Source organism: Mytilus trossulus, chromosome 5 (genome assembly GCF_036588685.1).
Source record: "Mytilus trossulus isolate FHL-02 chromosome 5, PNRI_Mtr1.1.1.hap1, whole genome shotgun sequence".
Taxonomy (NCBI): Eukaryota; Metazoa; Mollusca; class Bivalvia; order Mytilida; family Mytilidae; genus Mytilus; species Mytilus trossulus.
In genome coordinates, this window is record NC_086377.1 from 36,905,505 (window position 1) to 36,928,528 (window position 23,024).

The window sequence follows — 23,024 nt, forward strand, 5'->3', positions numbered from 1 at the left end:
TAAATGCTAGGAAAGTGTTTCGGGTGAGGGTTCAGATTGCAAACGTGCGTATGCAATGGATGTTTTGAGCATCGGAGATTGTGTTTTATGTTTAAAAATAATTAAAGAGAACGAGATTGCTATAAACACAAATTTCTATAGGACAGACTAAAGAACAGAAGAGTGTGCATGTAAACTAAGAGGAATAAAACATGAAATTAAATTTTAATAGCAAAGATCAATCGTACTATAAATTATTTTAAATCTCTATTTTTCTCATAAAAATCACCATACATTGTTGCATTTTGATTCTTATAACTGTTACTTACGGGTGAAAAAATACATTACTTAACTAAAATAACTTAAATAAACCACTACTTGGTAATATGTCTTTTAATAAAAAAGATAATCTTATACAGTGAAATAAGAAACGGGTATTTTGTATTTTAAGAATTCAAGATATCAACTTTATTCAACAAATTAGTATAAGTATTGTTAACCTAGAACATAATGTACATAGTAAAACTATTCTAAAACTTTAATAGAACTCACAAAAAACGGACGATAAGTTGACTTCTCAAATATAAATACAGACTTTATCATATGTTATTTAGCACACTTCAGTCAAATATTATAATGTTGTTCTTTATCTAGCTTTATCGTCCACTGTGGAAAAAAGCCGCGATTTGCAAGTTCAAAATTTAGAGAAGGTCGTAAACTAGATCCGGCTTCAATGCTGCTTGTGGCAGAAGGCAGATTCTCTGATTTTAAATCTATTTGCGCAGATTTGGGCGAATCTGAGGACGGGTGATGTTCGTTAAATGTTCTTTTGCTATTATTTCTAAATGTTTCATAAACTGAATATGCATTATTGGCGAACTTTGCCATCGTCACAATCCCATTGAAGATTTCCGAATTTGACGAAGAAGTTTTGCTCCTTTCGACTTCGTTTTGCGTTTCATTTTTTATAAGTTCTATTTTTTCAGTAAGATTTTTAATCTCTTTTTCATTTTGTTCTCTTTGTTTACGCAACTCCTGTTGATGTTTCATGTCTATCTGTTTCAACATTTTGTCTTGTTCCTGTTGAATGCCTTTTCTGATATTTTCTATTTCTATACTACACATTCGTTTTATCTCTTCATCTTTCTCGCACTCCTTTTTCTTGCGTTCATCTTCTATTTGTTTTTTCATGGCAATTTCAGCTTTTTTGAATTCCTCATTTGTATAACATTTACCGTTATTATTAGCAATGATGTTGTCCACCTTTTGCATAAGCTGTGCGACCTGATCATCGGAACTACTTCCAGAGAGTGTATTATCAAAGGGAATGTACCTGTCCTCAAAGGTTTTTCTTAACAAGGATTGAAATTTATGCGGTAAACCGCTTATAAAGCTTTCAAAGTCAAAATTCGTCGTGATATTGTCTCTTTTGTAATCGTCAAATCGCGTTAACACTAGGAGACAGTGTTTGTTTACATTATTTCCAAATTTATTAGTAAAAAATGTAATGGCATCATAATCTTCTTCCGTAAAGCGGCCTATGCACACAACGTTAAGGATGACATGAGGCCCTGGAATAGATAATTCAATGCATTTTGCCATTGCAGCGTCGATGTCGATATCATTGTTTGTATCAAAGAATCCAGGTGTATCAACAACTGTTAACCAAGTGTCTTGCATCATTTTGGATTTTCGTTGACATTCTTTTGTAACTGAGGTTGCCTGGCAACAAGCCTTAAAAACACGTTCTTTGAGCAGATTGTTTGCCACTGAAGTTTTACCTGATCCTGTTTTCCCTGTTATTAAGATCTTTAGGTCTTTTGGTTCAGGATAGTCTGACATAATGACCTGCAAAACATTTCACAATTAATCAAAAGAAATGAATAAAATGTAAAATCACAAACATACTGACCTCCAACTAATATTCAAACGGAAAGTCCTTAATCAAATGGCAAAATCATATGCTGAAACACATGAAACGAATCTTCCTGACTTGGAACAAACATTTTCGTATGTAGAAAATTGGTGGACTAAATCTGGTTTTATAGCTAGCTAAACCTCTAACGTGCATGACAGTAGAAAAATTCCAATATATATTGACAACGATGCGTGAACAAATCAAAGAGTCATAATGGGTAAAAATGTCAAAACTTAGTGATACAGCAGTCAACAGTTTGTTATAATCTTAATAACGTCATACGCAAACAAAGAAGCACAAAATGGCATATAGTGAAAACACATGATCAAATTGATAGACAAGAATACAAAACATACTAAAAAATAGACAGCAATCCTATCAGAAAAAAAGCCCAAAGCTGTATTTGGGTCATCAACGCAGCAAATAAATTCGGCGTCAGAAAGCGTGGATCAGCATGCCCCTAAATCATTTAAATGAACTAAAAATTGTTTAACACACCACGTGTGTCGGTTTAAAATAATTTCCAGTACCTATACACTAGTACCTTTGGTAAAAAAATTGTCAATCGTGAAAGAAGAATTGCCTTCCATTTAAATAACATTTTGTAATAATCGTTTGTATGTACATTATTATTTGTATTAAGACCAAACAGCCTTTTAATGTTTACCATTGATGTTTTCCGATTGAATTTTCCTTGCAGTTCAGTATTTTTTTTAACAAGACTAACAATGGCTAGGGTACAATACTTTGAAGGGACTATGCAATTTGTCGAGTATTTCTAACAAATGTTTGACAATCCAAAAGTAAGTATTTCCAAAATTTTTGTTTGCCATACTTACCAGGATTTTGATTGTACTAGGTTACTAGTATTCATCTTTTACACAAATACCATTTGATATTTTTTTTCAAGTTAACAATAACAAAGCATTAATATATGTATCAGTAAAACCAAGAAGTTTAAGAAAACATAATTGCTATTAAAGTAAGTTAAAAAAGTAGTCAACTACATGTCAACTTAATTCTTATTCAACCTCGGCACTGCTTTTAATAAGTAAGGTTAGTTAAGGTTGAATAAAGGATGTGTCCCGTCAAAAATAAGTAGTTAGTGCGATACTTGTGCAAATGTCGTGTTGATCGTCTGTTAAATGTGATGACACTCTGCAATGGGAAAAAGTATTCAAAGAATGGTTCAGTGACCATGAGTTTTGTAATGTGAGATGAGCTAAATGATATTAACAGGTTGCAATTTAAGAAAAAAAATATTTGCCACACATATGCTTATAATGTATAACCTACACAAGGTGTTCTTGACTTAATTAACAAGCACAATATTATCATGGTTAAAATAAATTCAAATAATTTGACCACTGTTGATTGACATGATCATATATAGATTAGACCGTTGGAGCTCACGTTTGAATTGTTTTACCTCATTAAATTTTGGGACCCTTTATAGCTTGCTGTTTGGTGTGAGCCAAGGCCCCGTGTTTAAGTCCGTTCCTTGTCCTATAATGGTTAACTTTTATAAATTGTTATAAGGATGGAGAGTTGTCTCATTGGCAATCATACCACATCTTCCTATATCTATTGATCATTTGTGTCGAATTTTGAGCTTTTTAGTACAATATAGTAAAAGACATGCTTGTTCTTTTTATATAATTTGCAAGAAATTGTAGTTCTTGCCTACCAGAGATAGCTTATTCAAGTGTGCAATGCAATTTACCCCTTGTAACTATTGTATTGTATTACATTTTTAAAGTGATTTCTGGGGGTTTTGTTTGCTATTTATATCATTATCTATCTGGCACATTTTACTAAATTTGAAATAGATGGTGTCCTAACCGAAAACACTATAAATATACAAGAAAATTATGAAATGAGAACAACGCTTGAATGAAAAAAAAATAAGTACGATACATAGTAGTCCACGTAAGATCAAACAACAACGTTGGTGCTCCATGATCAAATAGTCTAGGGATAAAGGCTATTTTGTTTCTAATTGATTCACGTCTGGTCTTAACATTTAATTTCATATATATGACACAACAAATAGAAATAGTTTCCACGAAAAACTTCGAAAGTATTAGTTAATTAGAATATCGCGGTTTTATATTCAATAACTTCAAAAATCTTTTATCCTTTTCTGGTGCAGTAGAAATTGACATCTGTCAACAGTGGTACTTTCGGGACAAAAAGATAGTATTTTTTATTAACATAAATGGTTAGCGTTTCTTATATATGCATACTTTAAAACGTTCAACGATACATCTAATCACCATTCATAAATTGATTTTTCACAGATTTAAAATCATATAGTCTTTATATAAGGGAACTTTAAGTCATATGCTTATTATATATGTATGTAATACCAAAACGGAATAGTGGATTCACATCTCTTAAATGAATGACGAATATATTTATATTTGAACCATCAATCGTTTTGATATTATCACTTTGAAACTTGTATTTTGCAATGTGGTTTCAAGAAAGTAAAATCATCCTTCTGCGGAGAAGACACTTATATTAAGGATTATGTACTCTTGTGCTGCTTCAATGCTAAACATATGGAAATTTTATAGAAAATCCACAGCCTTTATCCTTGTTCTATCATATTTGGCAATTTGATGACCGATAGATATAGGATTATTGCATGCAGTGCTAGCATTGATTTACTTAAAACAAGTTTATTAATGTAGTTATTGGTTAGAACAAATAAAAATATTGATGAAATCAAGTACACTTTTATGGTGCAGTCGACTTTAGTGACTCAGCACGAAGTATTTTGAAATTCACAGGTTGTTTAGAACTTTTTGCAAAAAATAAACACTAGCACATCACAGAAAAGCAAGTGAGTAATCTATGTTTCAAATTTTATAACAAAAATCTCTGTTTTAAAGGCTGTGGATTTTCTATATAAATCTTGATTTATTTGCCACAAAGTACTCTTTTTCTATTAAATGCAATGTAACAGTAAATAATAATGCTTAGCATCAAGTTTTCCCCTAGTAAATGTTCAAAATGGCCTGTCACTATTATTCATTATATCTGTAGTTTTGATACAATTGATGTTTGAAAAATTCGTACAAAAATGGCTACAGAAGGGTACATAAACCTTAACATTAATGAATAAGTGTTCAATGTGGACCAAAGCCCCGTGCTGAAGACTTTTCTTTGACATATAATGGTTTACTTTTATAAATTTTGACTTGGATTGAGAGTTGTGTCATTGACACTGATGACACACCTCTATATTCATATACAGTTGATGTAAAAAAGAGTAGATAGTCGTATATTTATGCAACAAAAACATTTAATCTATTTTGTTTTAGACAGACAACGAAAGCAAAGTTGTTTTATGTAAATTTGAAATAATTAAAAGCAGAAATATCTATTTGATCAAATTGAAAAAGAGTTTGAACTCCTTTCTGATCGAACTTTTATTAGCTTTCAATATTCAATATACAAGCAAACACATTACAAAGATTTATTAATAGGACTATTTAAATAGATTTATCGGTAAGCCGTTGCCAAAAACACACCGACACAAATATGTTTTTATTTACTTGCACTTAAATTGTGCATAGTAGGATACAATGCTTAATGTTCAGAGATTGGGGTTATATTATTATCAATACAAGTTTCGCTATTTTCCTCCATCGAACAAATAAAATCCAACATCCGTGACTGAAATGTTAATTTAAAGATTTTTCATATTTTAACACCTGTAAAAATCATTTGAGCTTTGCATTTTATTCACGGTCTATTTAGAAAAAACAAAAACCTGGCTTTGACATTTGAAATATAAATTTAAAAAAAATCTTACAAAAGAAAAAAGAACAAAAAAACAGGATCAGTTTTTGCTTCCTTCCATCGATATACAGACCAGTTCTTTTATTAGTTGAACTTACACCTAACATCAATTTTAAGGATATATCATCACAGGTTTTCTTACAATAATACATTAAAAATTGAATGACTATGAAAACAAATGTATATATGTACTACTACTACAGTCAACTGAACATACAGGATAGATCTAAAGACCTACGTTTCTACTAAGAAATTGACGGTAAATTAACAGTTTTAGCATTTCATAAAAAAGTTTACTTTTGTTTGTTAAGCATATTTCATTTTTATGAATGTATATTTGTAAAGGATATGTTGAAATAGTCTTTTGCATTTTTGTGAACACAAATTTGTTTTTCCTTCCCGTCGTCATGGAACACCAAGTGTGTCGGTTTAAAACAATTTTCAATCGTGAAAGAAGAATTGACTTCCATTTAAATAACATTTTGTAATAATCGTTTGTATGTTCATTATTATTTGAAGAAAGACTAAACAACCTTTCAATGTTTACCATTGATGTTTTCAGATTGAATTTTCCTCGCAGTTCAGTATTTATGGGATTTTCTTTTTTCCTTTTAATTTTCAGTGAGGAAATTTATAATTTTTTCAGTTCCCGCCCAAAATAATACACGATTATGAAAAAAGTTTCTAGTATTAAAAGATATCTACCATTAATGTCTTCTTAAAAATGGCAAGACTGAAAGTGGTTTCTTTAAAATTAAGCCCTCAAAAACTGTGCGTCAATAAATTTGATGTGGTTTAACTCATTGTTTTTAAGAAAAGAGTTTCTTAAAAAACACTGAATCTGATGTCGTGGTAAAAGTTTCCCATAATTTTCGGAAATATTGTAAATTAGACATTTGAAACACACATTCAGTATACACAAAAGCTGCTTTAGAATCCATAAAACAAGATAACCATTTATACATAAGTATTTATCTGTTGCTTAACAAAACCCACAATCTCAGCTTTAAAATAAGCTTTCAATAACACCGGAAGTTACTTATTGTTAGAAATCTCCTTAACCGCGATTTAAAAGAAAACTTTTTCCCGGTCTCTCTCTGACAGAATATTGGAAATGAAAAAAATAAAAGGAAAGATGACCCTGCTTAAATCTAGTTTTGAAAGTATTACAATTGTGTTATTGTTAAAGGTCGTACGGTTAACTTCTAAGTCATTGGGTCTCTTGTGAAAAGTTGTCTCATTGACAATGCCCAGTGACGGATTTACCAGGGGAACAAAGGACACGTCATGTCCCTCTTCCTACCAGTCGTGATCACCAAAATCTGTTTTTAGCATGCATGTATTGCTACTAAATCTGATTATCTAGTGCAGAAATTTTGTCCCAGCTTGATTTCACTTTTTAAACTAGACGTTTAAAAATCCCAGCTTCAACATTTATGATTTATTATAACGTATCAATGGGATATGTAAATTCAGCTTACACTTTTGTTTTTTTTTAATAGCAAACTATCACTTGAACCTGACTGTCAAAACTCATAATGTGTGCAGAAAATCTAGTGATTTGTCGTTTTTATGTTTTTGAAAAAAAAATAATTGTCAAACACTATCAGTGATATTTGTAATAAGTTTGTCAACAATATTAATCTTATAATTATTGTTTTTAATTTATTATTCAAAAAACAGAGACAAAACAATATAAATTAGATTTAAAGGTTAAAATTTCAGGTTTATAACACTAAAGTTGATATATTTGATAATACATCACTATCAATATAATATATATTTAATCGTATTACATTTGGAAATAGTTTGTCAAACTCCGTTGTCTACCTCTAAATTTTCTAATATCATTAAACACAAAAAAATGAGTAGTGTCAGTGCTAATTATAATTCAAATTTGTATTTTTTTCTTTTTTTTCCTAATATTTCAAATGTGAAGTATGAATTTAGATTTACTTTAACTGTCAGGGATAGGGATTAGTCAAACCATTTGTTTACAAAATCCAAGCATTATGTATTCAAATCGTATAAATAAAGCTAAAAGTAGTATTTCGCTATTCAATAGTCATATGTCAATTAAACTTAAAGAAATCCGGATCACAAACCAAACGAGGAAAACATATCAACTATAAAAAGAAACAAAACCGACCAAAAGATATTGAACTGTTATAAAAAAAAAACCATCAATATACATAGAAACAGATTATGTGATAAGAACTATTGTGTATTCATGAATATTCGTTGGATACCAATTTTCGTGGATTTCGTGGGTACATGTGAACCACGAAATAAGATCTCCAACGAATGGCAAATGTTCTATAGGTAAGTATGCAGACTTTAGAAAAACCAGAAAATTAAATATCCACGAACGTTCCAACTTTTTTTAGTTAACGAAAATTAGTATCCACGAAAATAAGTGAATCCACATTAAGTCACATTCCTGACTAAGTACGGGACAATTTAAGAAATAAATGATGGGTTGAACATGGTTTGATTGTTAGCTAAACATCACGTTTTTAAACCAATGTTAAAACTTCCCCTTTAATGACAGAATAAAGGACTGGAGTACAATACAAATAAATACAAGTACTTTCAGGACAGAGAAACACATAAATAAAAAATAAAATTGTACATTTCAACATGTTAACCACTTTTAACATGGACACTTAAAAAATAATTTACGACAGAACACTGGGCGTCACCCAAATCTATCAACGTTACATGTAAATTTCTAAAAATAGAATATGAAATTAGGGATAAATTTGCAAATGTGTTATTTGATGTGTTTTTCTAATCATTACGATAATATGAATAAAGAATTGTATGTTAGTAATGGTGTTATTATTTACATTCTGTCGGGATTTCTTCTAAATCAAACTATTTAAAAACAATAAAACTCTGTGCAAAGAGTTTACTTTTACATAAAAATCAGTTAAAATAACCAGGTAATTAATATCTTTTTTTTAAATACAAATAGAAAATGAATTATAAATAAAACCACAAACGATGAGACATAAAACAACACTCAACTAGAATTAAAACTGAAACAGTATAATACAATACCTGAATTTTGTATGTACAAATAGCGAGACACTTCTAAAAGCAATACACATTTACACTCAGACAATCAGTCATATTCAGGATAGGTCACAATCGTGACTTATATGATCAGACGAAGAAAATGGTAAACCATAACCTAAGACATGATAAAAATTTCTTTAGTTTGTTTATACACATGCACATTGGATACATCAACCAATTCGTGGTAATGTCCTTAAATTTACGGATAAACATTTTAATTCTTTCCTCCTCATAACTCTGTTTGAGCAAATTCTGCGTAAGGAGCACAGTCCGTATAGTCTGAACATACACGAGCATAACTTATCAAGTGAGATATGTAAACACCATATCGTGGGACAGAGGATATCTTACTGCGGGGAAAATGGAAATCCTTAATGAAGAAAGTGAAATTGTCCCGTTCGAATGAATACTGCTTCATACGGGTACAAAAATATTTATGTTGTTGATAAAAGTCCCGTATTTTTATAATATCGTCAACAAACAACAAAACAGTTCATAAATTGACGTGTAAAAAAATGAATTTACTAGTCAATAAGATAATAAAATAAAGAAGTAATTTCAACAATACTAGTTGCGCAAAACATTGTATTAATGTATGGTGTATTTCTTTCACTAAATCTACATTAGAAAATATGATCATACCTTGTTGTCAGTTAACCTACCTCCCGACTCAAAATTAGACTTTAAACTGCAATTAACTTTGATATCAGGTAAAAGACATGCGTGTTAAATATTACAAAATATCATCGCCTTATTTATTAAGAATAATTGATATTTGCGTCGTGTTATTTTAGTCTGCATTGCAACCGACGATTACTGGGTCTGAAAATAGAACTTTTAAATCACTGTCAAATGTCAAAACTTACAACTGGTAATTTCAAAATCGCTATCAAGTTTAGTATAATGTGTTCGAATAGGGAATATGGTATCTGTTAAAATTTTGTGTTTATCTAAAAGAAAAACGATCAATTTAAAATATACACATGTATTTGACTTATTATGTATTAGAATTTTTTTTTGGACTTAAACAAGGGTTGCAGATGAGCTGTTTGTGAGGACTAACAAATACAAATAATATTGAAAACATAGGATAATCATAAATGAAATGTCTGAATGCCTTTTTTTCAAACCTATAGAATTGTAATTACAACAGATTTATACTATTTACCCTACCATCGTATAATGTTATCTTAGGTTTGGTCCCTCCCCTTATCTATGTTTTGTTTATATATTTGATAATGCCCGCGGCATGTTTTTTTTTTGAAAAAAAGGTAGGGGCAAGGCGTTTTTAAAAACATATCAATGGGTCGCGATTTTTTTTTGTTCTTCGGAAGTGAGCCAGAAGAAGTCTATTTCTATTTTTCGGCATTTGAAAGATTGTTTATAGGTTATCAAGACAGCAGAGGTACATAACAAACATGGCGTCGTTTAGTCTAAATGAAATTAATAAATTGATGAATGCAGATATATTAGAATGTGAGCTGTTCTATAAACGTTTTTAATGGTATGACAGTAGGACGATTAGCTGGATAAACGTAGGAACTACACGGAAAATACCTGTTAAGGGACAATTATTTGATATTCTAGTGCAGGGTTTTTGATTGATTAGTGTTTAACGCCACTTTCAACACTATTGGGCTATTCCGTGGTTTATATTTATAAATGAAGGATGGGGAAGTGAAGGGAAGGGAAGGCATTATTATTCATTTCAATCTGACGCTAATCTTGCCTATTTTTAAGCTCTTACCAGGCAACCATATTCATAGTTGAAATCCTTCTGTCCCCTATCCGAACAATTAAATAATTATAAAATGGCTCTTATTCAACACAAGTTTAAATTGCTTGATTGTATGTTGCTAATTTTAACACCCAGTGACAAATATTTCATGCTTGTTAATGAAAACACGAGTTTAGAAGTCAGGTACTAGTATATAATATAAAAACGAAGAGATGGAATGTGATTGCAAATAAGGCAACTATCCACCGGAGTTCAAATATGAAATCAATGTAAGCAACTATAGAAAATCGTAAGACAAAAACCTGATACTGTAAAGTCGTTTATAAAAGGCCTGACATAAAAATGTAAACAATTCAATCGAAAAAACTAACAGCCTAATTATACACAACAAAACAATTTACAAAATATTAAATATGAGTCGAGGCATGAACCAACGACAAGCACTAAACTACAGGCTCCTGACCATGGGCAGTTAAATTAAGAATATGACAGGGTTGATAAAGAAACGAAAATGTGGTATGATTGCAAATGAGACAACTCTCCACAAGAGACCAAATGACACAGAAATCAACAACTATAAGTCACCGTACGGCCTTCGAAAGTAAGCTAAGCAAACATCGCATAGTCAGTTATAATAGACCCCGAAATCACAAATGTAAAACAATTCAATCGAGAAAACTAACGGCCGAATTAATGTACAAAAAAAAAAAAAACGAACACAAATATGTATAACAAAGCAACAAACGGCAACCACTGAAATACAGGCTCCTGACTTGTGACAAGCACACACATACAGAATGTGGCGGGGTTAAACATGTTAGCGGGATCCCAAATCCTCTCCCTAATCTGAGACAGCGATGTAACAGTACAACAACATGTTTGTGAGCACTCAATCCATCCCGAATCTGGGACAGTGGTATAACAGTACAGTAAAATAGCAACCTGTACAATCAGTTGCTATTAGATTAACTCAAAAGATCGAAACGAGACACACACAAATAACAGTGGCTTAGCTAGGCTATTTTTAAGTGTACGCCCCAACTTCGGCAAGGGTTATATCATCTTCTAGTAGTGGGTTCGAGGGGGAGGTGTCATTAAAAACTAATCAATTGTACGTTAAACATACCTTATAGATAACTTTTTTTATATCTTTTATGTTTAATGTATGTATTGTGTTGATTTGAAATCTAATGATCAATGGTTTTAGATATGATTTGATTAATTTGGATTGATGTTAAGGTGCATTATGACAGTTCGTTAAGGGTGCCATGGAACCGTGGTTCTCGCTAGATTACCGCTTTCTCGAAAATGGATTCTTTTTATCAGTCCATTACAGGATTTTGAATAATTAAACATTTTCTTTCGATTTTTTTTTATCTGGAATATTAACTTCTACCCAAGTCTAATGACAATATCTGAAGGTTTTCAAAATTATCATGTAAAAAATGATAATCACAGAGCATCTGTTAACTGCTATAGATAAGTCCGTATGTCAATTGAAAATGAAAAAAACTATATTTTCAAAATTTTACTTCAGACATGAATCACATAAAAGCTTCTGCCAAAATTTCCATAAAATTCGATGGAGGGTTGAAAAAGAAATTAAAGTGTAACAAACTTCAATCACAGACTGTATCTACTTGTTAACCGCAAACAGAAATTCCGATTACAGTAATATACGGGGAAATTAAAAATGTCAGACACTCAAATCAATCCATGTGTTCGTAGATAGTAGATGTTTTTGTGTCCTGTTATATTGTTCCTTTTAAAATTGTTATACGATGATGACTGATGTACCCATATTTTGACTATTTTATTAATTGTGACTGTTTATTTAACGCATCATGCAAATGTAGCGGAATTTGATGAGACTGTTATTTAAGTGAGAGGGTTAGCGCTATAGAACCAGGTTTTATCCACCATTTTCTACATTTGAAAATGTCTGTACCAAGTAAGGAATATGACAGTTCTTGTCCATTCGTTTTTTATGCGTTTTTTTTTTAATTTTTCCATGTGATTATGGACTTTCCAAATTGATTTTCCTCTGAGTTTAGTATTTTTGTGATTTTACTTTTCACCATTATGGTCTGGATACATTTTTGAGAATAACAAGCTTCTGTCCAACTTTCGTAAAATTTCATGAAGGTTTGACAAAATAATTGATATTAGAAAAATCTTTTACCACAGATTTAACCTAAATATTAATGCCTCTGATGAAATCTAGGGTCTCTCTCTCTGTATATATATAGATATCAAAGATACCAGGACTATAATTTTGTACGCCAGACGCGCGTGTCTTCCACACAAGATTCATCAGTAAAGCTTATATCAAAATATATATAGCTTTTTCTTGTTTTTCGTGTCATAAATTTAGGCTCGGCTTAAATTCAAAGCACATACCGAATCTCAGCTGAAAAGGAAAGTAAGAAGAAATCCAAACAAATTCAGATTTTGACTGACAAAAAATGAACGAATAAATAATGCGGTACCATTTGATCGAAAAATCCCCCCCCCCCCCCATTTTTTTCTGGAAATAACTGCTATTGAAGAAAGATTAAAAAGACTGATCATGATGTCCTTTTAACCAGATGGTTTTTAATACTGTATAATGAGATTGAAATATTTTTTAAAAGAAAATGCAATGTATGCCAGGGCGTTTTGACGTAAACGTAGCTACACGCCTTAAAAAAACCGAACGTTGTGACCATCAAAAATTTTGCAAAAGAAATACAAGTTGGGATTCAAGGAGCCAGTGTAGAACTCGCAAGCACGCTAGATAAAGTTATAGGGGCTATATTCTGAAGCGTTTTTTAATTATTGGTCACCCATGCTTAGAAAGAAAAGGGAGAAATCCAAACAATTATTGACCAATCACAAACATTGTTGCAAATTTGACCTTAAGACGTCAAAGAATTTCCCATAATGCAATTATTGCATATAGATAAAAAAAAACAAAACTATACTACCAATTGAATATAAAACATTGCATGCAAATGGTTTTTTTTACCAATTGAATAAAAAATATTGCATTTAAATAAAAATTATACCATTTAATTGAAAATGATACCATTTGAATGAAAAAATATACTATTTGAAGGGAAAATTATACCATTTAAATAAAAAAGTATTGCATTTAAATAAAAAACTATACCATTCAAATGAAAAAATATTGCATTCAAAAGAAGGAATATACCAATTAAATATAAAAAATTTCATTTATAAGAAAAATATAGAAATTTTGCAACCAATACCATGCCATAACCGAAGAATTAAAAAAGACATTTCAATTTAAACGTAAAAAAAATACTTTTTGCACCAAAGGAAGATAATTTGGAGCTTTTTCAATGATATAAACGTTTTTAAAGTCTTCTGTGGCCAAACCAAATCGATTTGTATTGGTGATTTGTGTACCATAATATAAACTTATAACTAATGTTGTTATAAATAAAATTTGTAAGGAAAAAACAAATGTTTATTTTTTTGCTGATTTTTTTGTACCAGCAAGCATCCTTAATAAAATGATATTTTCATTTAGAAACTATAGATACATTCGCTGAAACGTCATGCACAAGTAATTAATTTTCCAATCAGACATATGAGTATATGTGATGTGATGTGATATGATGTTAAACAATCTTAAATAATGAGACAAACATGTGAACAGTAGTCGAAATTTATAATATTTCCCACAAAATGCGGAATTAATTGAAAATTTGCAATAAATACATTTGAGAATTTAAGCGGTTCGAAAAACAACCCTGTTACTTTGAGTGAAAAAAGTCATATACAAAAAACTCTAATTTGTTAAGGACATGCCAACAGAGCATACAACTGTAACTTAAAATTATACTCAAGATGACCATGCATCGTTTAAAGATGTATAAAGAACAAAAGAACAAAAACATTTCAAATTCATTATAGACAAAACAAATATTTGCAACAACTGTGTTTATGAGTGATGCTGTCATTGCTCAAGAAAGATTTTAGTACCACAGCAGGAGACAGAGTCGAAATTAAAAAACGCTGCCACTCTATTAACGTCATAAAAAAAGAAAGAAGAAAGATATCAAAGGGACATTCAAACTTATCAGTCGAATCTAAACTGACAACGCAATGTTTAAACAAACAACAGTACACAAAACACAACATAGAAATTCAAAGACTGAGAAACACGGAGTTATCGAGCTTTGAATGTTCTGGTGTTCCTGATTTTTGTGAGTTCCTCAGTTATCCTGATATACATAGTTTCTCTTATCGTTTAACTTTTTCAAACTTCAGGTTTCTTATTTTAACTGAGCGACATTACACCACCAAAAACCGGGTATGATGTCAATAGCTCCTGAAGGGTAAGAGGAATAAAGTCCACATTCAGCACCAATGATGCTTCTTATGTATAAAACTGGTGATAAGTATAATTCGGCAGGTCACATATAGTGTTCTCTTATTTTTCAAATAACACATGTAAGATGCAAGTGATGAAGGTGTCAAATTAAACACACTCAACTAAGGTATTTATGAAAATGATCCACGCATAAAATTCAGACGGGTACAAAATAAGGAACAATTACAATAAAAACCAGTTACTTTATACATCGTATAATGAGAATCAGATATTGCACTGTTGCTGACCAGAATAAACACATTTTTTTAATACAGTTGTACAGGCACCAATAAAATGCAACTTCAACCGATATACTGTCTGTTTTATAATCATTTTTTTTTAATTTTATTTTGTGGTTTTATATTAATTCTTACAAATTAATATGTCTTATGTTTGTCTATAAAGCTTTTACAAACGGGTTTATCTCAAGCTTCATTTAATGCCTACATCATCAGTTGGAAATTCACTGCGAATAATATCATTGTTATATGAAATACTTAATTGTCCATTAGTGCCTGAATGTTTGGATAAAACCCGTTAAATAAGTAGGTCCCCGAAGGGCTTAAATTTGCTTTGAAAATCAAACGTTTTAATATTATCTGGAAAAAAATCATATAATATGTACATATTTCGATTACCAAAACAATTCTGTTGACTGTTCCTTGTTTTTATATTGTTGACAACTTAGTAAGATGTTTATCATCTTTATAAGGTGTTATAGTATTCCTTTTTTTATCTTATGCATTATACTTTTACTGTTTAGTCAGTTTTTATGTGTTATTAATTTGACGTGGCTCAATAATAATACATCTGTTATTATAATATTGTTCTATGGCAATTTGTGCATTCTTTTCTTTCATTTTTGCTATTATGCTTTGTCTAAATGACTTTTTGTATTTTTCCTTATATATGACGTGGCTCTGTACTTATACATTCCGTCATTGTGTTATTGTTCGATTATAATTTCTCAATTCCCGTCTTTCATTTTGTGTAATGTTTATGCTTTGCCTATATTGCTCTATCTTATATATGACCTGGTTGTGTACGTATACATCATGTAACTGTGTTAATTTGCCATGGTTAATGTATGTTGACACGTTTTTTGTTTTTAGATAGATTAAGACAATAACAAAATGTTGACTACTGTACCCCTATTATTGACATTTTTAACAATTATAATTTACGTTTCGTTCATACAGACATTTTTGTCAATATGATGGAATTTTATGATACTGTCACACAAAAGGGCCGAGGAATACCAGAGGGACAGTCAAACTCATATATTAAAAAGAAACTGACAAGGCTATAGCTAAAAATAAAAGACTAACAGACAAAAAAAGTACAGAAGACACAACTAAAGACTAAGCAACACGAACCCCACCAAAAACTGGGGATTATATCGGATTCCCCGGAAGGGTAAGCAGATCCTGCTTCACATGTGAGACCCGTCGTGTTGCTAATGTTATTACAAATCCGGTAAATAGTCTAATTCGGTAGATCACATTCGCGAAAAGAGAAGGGAATTGTAGTTACGAAATAAGGAACATATCCGATATCATCTGTGAAACGGTTATTCCATAACGGTCAACCAACTCGTACTGGCGTCCGTAAAATTTACGAAGGGATGATTTCCAACTATGTGAGAGGTTCAGCTAGCTATAAAATCAGTTTTCATCATAAAAACATGCCTGTACCGTGTCAGTAATATGACAGTTTGAATTTTCCTAGGAGTTCAGTATTTTAGTGATTTTTCTTTTTACAAGTGCTTTGCTTAGTCTCCTGGTGTTTTTATTGCATTTGTTATGTGCATTTTCCCGTTTGAATGTTTTTACACTAGTAATTTTGGGGCCCTTTATAGCTTGTTGTTCGGTGTGAGCCAAGGCTCCGTGTTGAAGGCCGTACTTTAACCTATAATGGTTTACTTTTTAAATTGTTATTTGGATGGAGAGTTGTCTCATTGGCACTCACACCACATCTTTCTATATCTATTTCCTTAAAAAGGGTTTGAAATCATTTCTGATTGGACTTTTATTAGCTTTCATTATTCAATATACAAGCAAACACATTACAAAGATTTATAAATAGGACTATTTAAATAGATTTATCGGTAAGCCGTTGCCAACAACACACCGACACAAATATGTTTTTATTCACTCGCACTTAAATTTTGCATAGTAGGATACAATGCTTAATGTTCAGAGATTGAGGTTATATTATTATCAATACAAGTTTCGCTATTTTCCTCCATCGAACAAATAAAATCCAACATGCGTGACTGAAATATTAATTTAAAGATTTTTCATATTTTAACACCTATAAAAACCATTAGAGCTTTGCATTTTATTCACGGTCTAACTGGAAAAACCAAAAACCTGGCTTTGACATTTGAAATATAAATATTAAAAAAAATCTTACAAAAGAAAAAAGAACAAAAAATCAGGATCAGTTTTTGCTTCCTTCCATCGATATACAGACCAGTTCTTTTATTAGTTGAACTTACACCTAACATCAATTTTAAGGATATATCATCACAGGTGTTCTTACAATAATACGTTAGGAAAAAAAATGTCATCACCCTTCGACCCATATAAAATTGTTAAAAACATATGTATATGTGTGTGCAATACACATCATAACAAATAATAATGGTGGTCCTTGCATGTAGCGATGTCTTATAAACTAATAACTGTTCAAAAAACGTGTGGAAAACGAATTAAAATTTCTTCTGCTACGCTCGGATATAAAGTATATATGCAAAACCCAAATTAAACTCTTAATCGAAAATATTTAGGAAGATGTACTTAATTCTACTGTTCTAAACGAAAGGTTCGTTTGATTCCATATATACTTATCTTATTTATATTGTATATTGTGTATAAGTTAGTCAACAATATGTTATTATAACAGAAAGAAAACAACAATATTTATTATTGTAATAAGTATTTGAATCTATGTCTGTGAATATTAGCTACAGTAGTATATTACCACATATATTATGCTTCGTAATACATTTGTACTCACCACATGTGCTTTATCCTTTTTTTTATAATCCATATATATATATTTATATACAACTCGTCTAAACATCAACCCAACAATGTTAGATCTGTAAATTTGCTTTCGCAAACTTTTGGTTCTTCCCTCGCCGGGATTCGAACCCATGCTACTGTGATATCGTGACACCAAATCGCCTGCACTGCAGCCGTCCCGCTAGACCACACGACCACCTGGGCTCTCAAAAAAAGAGCTTTCGGTGGCCATATGTTACCTTTCCACGTCAGTTTTAATCTAGCGGCGTACTACAGTACATGATATATAAGGCATGAAGATGTTATTGTTACAGATCAGCTAAATTATCTATAGTAAAGGATCCTACAAATTAATGTAAGATACAGTCACAGAAAATAATTATATTCATAAGTACGTCTGAGTCAGTGACAATCCTACAACAGATGTATCCATCGGATCGCCATCAATGATGGTGATACATGGCTGTGTACATAATGTATATACAACTCGTCTAAACATCAACCCAACAATGTTAGATCTGTAAATTTGCTTTCGCAAACTTTTGGTTCTTCCCTCGCCGGGATTCGAACCCATGCTACTGTGATATCGTGACACCAAATCGCCTGCACTGCAGCCGTCCCGCTAGACCACACGACCACCTGGGCTCTCAAAAAAAGAGCTTTCGGTGGCCATATGTTACCTTTCCACGTCAGTTTTAATCTAGCGGCGTACTACAGTACATGTAGTACGCCGCTAGATTAAAACTGACGTGGAAAGGTAACATATGGCCACCTGTTACCTTTCCACGTCAGTTTTAATCTAGCGGCGTACTACAGTACATGTAGTACGCCGCTAGATTAAAACTGACGTGGAAAGGTAACATATGGCCACCGAAAGCTCTTTTTTTGAGAGCGGCGTACTACAGTACATGTAGTACGCCGCTAGATTAAAACTGACGTGGAAAGGTAACATATGGCCACCGAAAGCTCTTTTTTTGAGAGCCCAGGTGGTCGTGTGGTCTAGCGGGACGGCTGCAGTGCAGGCGATTTGGTGTCACGATATCACAGTAGCATGGGTTCGAATCCCGGCGAGGGAAGAACCAAAAGTTTGCGAAAGCAAATTTACAGATCTAACATTGTTAGGTTGATGTTTAGACGAGTTGTATATACATTATGTACACAGCCATGTATCACCATCATTGATGGCGATCCGATGTATATATTTATATATATATTAAAGAATAATTTCAAATTCTGTTCAGTCCCATCAAAATTCTTCAAGTCAAACTATAACTTATTTTCGCAATCAAACTTTAAAGTATTTCCTGTTTAAATCAACACATATTTGCTCAGTGAACCGGATATACGAGAGTGATATTATACAGTGATCTTATCAGGTGTTAAAATCAAATGTATTGGTTATTTAAATATAATAATGTATGCAAAACTATTGTATAAACTCATTTAATATTTTTCCTGGTCAATTGAGGTTGTTAAAAAAACCTGGGGCCCCTAAATATGCGACCTGGGCTACTTAGGTATTGATATATCAGGAAATGATTGAATAAAATATTTGTTATCGTTAAATAAAAAATGTTCAAAATGTTCAAAATGAGGCCGAATAAAATTAAATCGAAAGAGTGCACAATTACGACGTCATGATGATATCACAATTGTTCAAATATGTCAGACCTAGTTTTAATTTGCAATTGTCAGATATTTTACAATTTTTTTCTAATGCAAAAATCAAATTCCACACATATTTAGGTTCATTATGAACACATCTTGAATCTACTCACTTCTTATTTACGTAAAATATATTGCATATACATATTACAACCAAATTCCACAATATCTAGAAAGCAAAGTATATTTTGTTTAATATTCTCTCGTCTTCTCTGCTCCTGTAATTGTATTTCATACTTTTGTTGCTCTTCAGCTCTTACTAATTCTTCTTTCTTTTGTTCTCTTTCACGTTTTGTCTTCTCTTGTAAAGCTTGTTTTTCTAGTTCATCTTTTGCATGCTGCTCAGCCAATGTATTTTGTAACTTTTTGTTCGCTTTTTCCACTTCCAATATAATTCTTGCTTTTTTAGCTTTTTGCACGCGGTCCTGATCATCAAGCTCCCTTTGTTGTTCCTTTTTGATAAGTTGCTTGGCTCTATTGAAGTCAGCATTTGTATAGATGTTACCGTCATTTACTGAAATTATATCATCGATTTTTTTAAGAAGCATGGTTACCTGCTCCAAGGATGCTTTTCCAGACAGCGTATTGTCAAACGGACAAATCCTGTCCTCAAAAGTTTGGTTTAGAAGTGTTCTCCATTCAGAGGTAAGGTTATCTTTAAAGCTTTCAAAATCTAAGATATCAACGTCATTATCTCTTTTATAATCATCATAACGTGTTAAAATAAGTAAATAATATTTATTCACATCTTTTCCAAATTTTGTTTTAAAAGTTTTAATGGAATTCAAATCTTCCTGGGTAAATCGTCCTATGCTAATAACATGAAGAAATACATGTGGTCCAGGTAGGGACAATCTAATACAATTTTCCATTTCAGCTTTCATGTCAACATCATCATTTGTATCGCATAGTCCTGGAGTATCAGTTACTGTAATTCGACGATCAAGTATTCGTGCTGTCCGGCATACACATTTCTTCGTTATTGACGAGCTCAAACACCCAGTTTCAAAAACAGGTTTTTGGAGCAATGCATTCCCTACTGAGCTTTTCCCAGATCCGGTTTTGCCTGTTATAATTATTCCAGTTTGTCTTTCATGTTGACTTGCCATACTTTATGGCTCTCTGACAATTGCAATCATCTGGAAAGTAAAATTGTAGGTATATATTTGAGTCATGTATTTGAAGTGTAACATTAGTTTATTCACAATTCTAAATACAAAAGTAAGAGTACAGTTTCAAAACAATACTTATCGTTTTCTTTTCTAATTACTAATTATTCATTTTGAGCGCATATTTCAACCTTTGCCTGTTGTGAGCTTTTGATCTTCGATATTATGATTTGACCATACGTCTAACTGTTATTATTCTCATCAGAATATTTGTAACAAAAAGAATATAATTAACTCCAACTGTTATATCAAGGAACCTTACAAGAGCTTTCATACATACTCATATTATAAGTTGACATGCATATCCGTCTAGTGTCTACATACTTTATTTGTGTTTACAAAGAAGCCAAATGCCAAATCTCTATTCAAAACATCACAAACAGCTTATCAAATTTTCATACGTCGATTGTATATGCATCCTACGAAGAAGTATGTGTTTACCTACCTTATGTCAAACAGAAATTAAAATTCCTCTTTTCTGGCTCTTCGATTATTTGTTAAAATATTTGAAATCCATATCAATAAGATTTTTTCTTAAAAAGTCTTTTATATTTTTATTCTCTCGGTTATCCCTTTTTCTGAACAAATTCCCAACATCCAAACAAAAGTTTAAAAACATAAAAAGTTGAATTATGAATGTATTCTTCTGAAGATTCAAAGCGTATAAAGTAAGTTAATATAACATATTTGACAGGTGAATTTGAAATGGAAATCAAAACCAAATCAATTCAATAACATAAAATTGACAGCAAAATTTACGTAGATAGCTTCATTACACCAAAAACAATCAAGTTAATAAAGAATACATACCAATGTTCACTCTTGTGTAAATTAAACCATATGTTTTATCCCAAGTTGACAAGCAAAAGATAGACTAAAACAGAGCATATGGTGTGTATCCTTCTTTTTGAGCTATTATTTCTTAAAGGTCAAATATAAGTATAATCAGTATATCTTCAAGAAACAATTTAATTCACCAAGTTTAAGCTATCATCCAATTAAATACGCACCAATAGGTAATACCGAAAAATCAATATATACCTGACACTCACACTCACACCACATCTTCCTATATCTATCTACTGATGCCTACACCCTTTCTTTATATAAATATATTACATCAGTTTCATGTCAGAACACATAAAAGAGTTATTGTATATTTATGAGTAGAGAGATCCAATAGAAAAACAAGGACATTTGAAATATTTAAAAACATTCATCTAAAAATAGACATAATGATAGACGGTGACGATAATACACCTGTTAAAACTAAATAACAAACGTGGATACAGATATTCTGAAAAGAAAGCATGTCTAGGAACTCCGTCATAGCGTTTATATTATATTTTTTAAAGTTCTTCGTATTTTATTTCTGTTCCAAATTATAGAAAATTGTATCATATTTACTCTTTTTGATCTTGAGTAAATTCAAATATCCACATTTCTCGGTATATATTTACATAAAAGAAGTTGAACGCATGATTTGAAGTCACATTTAATTACTTCTAGTTTTGATTTTACACGTTATCCAAAAAAACGAATGGGATAACATCTCAATCTTATCGAAAAAAAACTTTAATCAGTACGAAGTTAATACAGTTTTGATATTATTGAAAATTTATAATGTGAAAATGGCAGTTTTGTTTTTAACCTTAAACCCTACTTAGCGTAGTTTGACGAAAAAGGACACAATCGATATTAAATTCAAAACGATTTTGTATTGTTCAGAGTGGGACTTTGCAATTGAATAACAAACTAATCTTTTATATTTTATAAGAACTACAAATAAAAAACAATAAGGTCTTTCCTCGCCTAGAGGAAAGACCTTAATTACATAGATACGTCACACACCAAATATAGGTAAATCCAAATGAAGCAAACAAAGACATAATTTGAAACATTTCCGTCATTTATAATCAATCATTTTTAACAACAAAAGTGTCAGACATATTGATATAAGGGTAAATAAAAATGCAATGGTTGCGAAGCTCCGTTTTTGATTAAATCTTCATAATGCAGAAAAAACTTACGGAAGTAAAACACGTTTGTTTTGCTCATAAAGGAGAATATCGTTTCAGTCGTTACGAAAGTCGTTAAAACAAAATAAAAGTCGTCAGCTGATAATCAAGTGTATATGAATTTTTGTTCGAAAGAAACATACCAATTTATATTTGTTCCGCACAACATTGTCCTATCAGTTTTGCAGCATAAAAAAGACATATTGGGAAAATAATAATGATATGAATATTTTCAT

The 23,024-nt window shown here is 31.3% G+C and overlaps 2 protein-coding genes across 2 annotated transcripts; both read right to left on the reverse strand.

Annotated features, from left to right (window-relative positions):
- Positions 1–417: 417 nt before the first annotated feature.
- Positions 418–9,485, reverse strand: LOC134719621 (GTPase IMAP family member 4-like). Its single transcript, XM_063582611.1, has 2 exons — positions 9,431–9,485; positions 418–1,827 (listed from the first exon to the last, which is right to left on the reverse strand). Exon 2 carries the CDS (start codon positions 1,819–1,821, stop codon positions 604–606), a length of 1,218 nt encoding a protein of 405 aa, XP_063438681.1. The 5' UTR covers positions 1,822–1,827; positions 9,431–9,485; the 3' UTR covers positions 418–603.
- A 10,232-nt stretch (positions 9,486–19,717) lies between these two features.
- Positions 19,718–20,710, reverse strand: LOC134717902 (uncharacterized). Its single transcript, XM_063580400.1, has 2 exons — positions 20,464–20,710; positions 19,718–20,115 (listed from the first exon to the last, which is right to left on the reverse strand). The coding sequence occupies exons 1-2, from the start codon at positions 20,708–20,710 to the stop codon at positions 19,718–19,720; spliced, it is 645 nt and encodes a 214-aa protein (XP_063436470.1).
- Between the last annotated feature and the right edge of the window lie 2,314 nt (positions 20,711–23,024).

Excerpts from the sequence above, each read along its gene's own strand:
- LOC134719621 (XM_063582611.1), bottom strand. The coding sequence starts at position 1,821 with ATGTCAGACTATCCTGAACCAAAAGACCTAAAGATCTTAATAACAGGG.
- LOC134717902 (XM_063580400.1), bottom strand. The coding sequence starts at position 20,710 with ATGGCAAGTCAACATGAAAGACAAACTGGAATAATTATAACAGGCAAA. Across the intron at positions 20,116-20,463 it reads GAAAGCTGAAATGGAAAATT|TAAATGACGGTAACATCTAT; the intron begins GTATTAGATTGT and ends ATATAATTTCAG.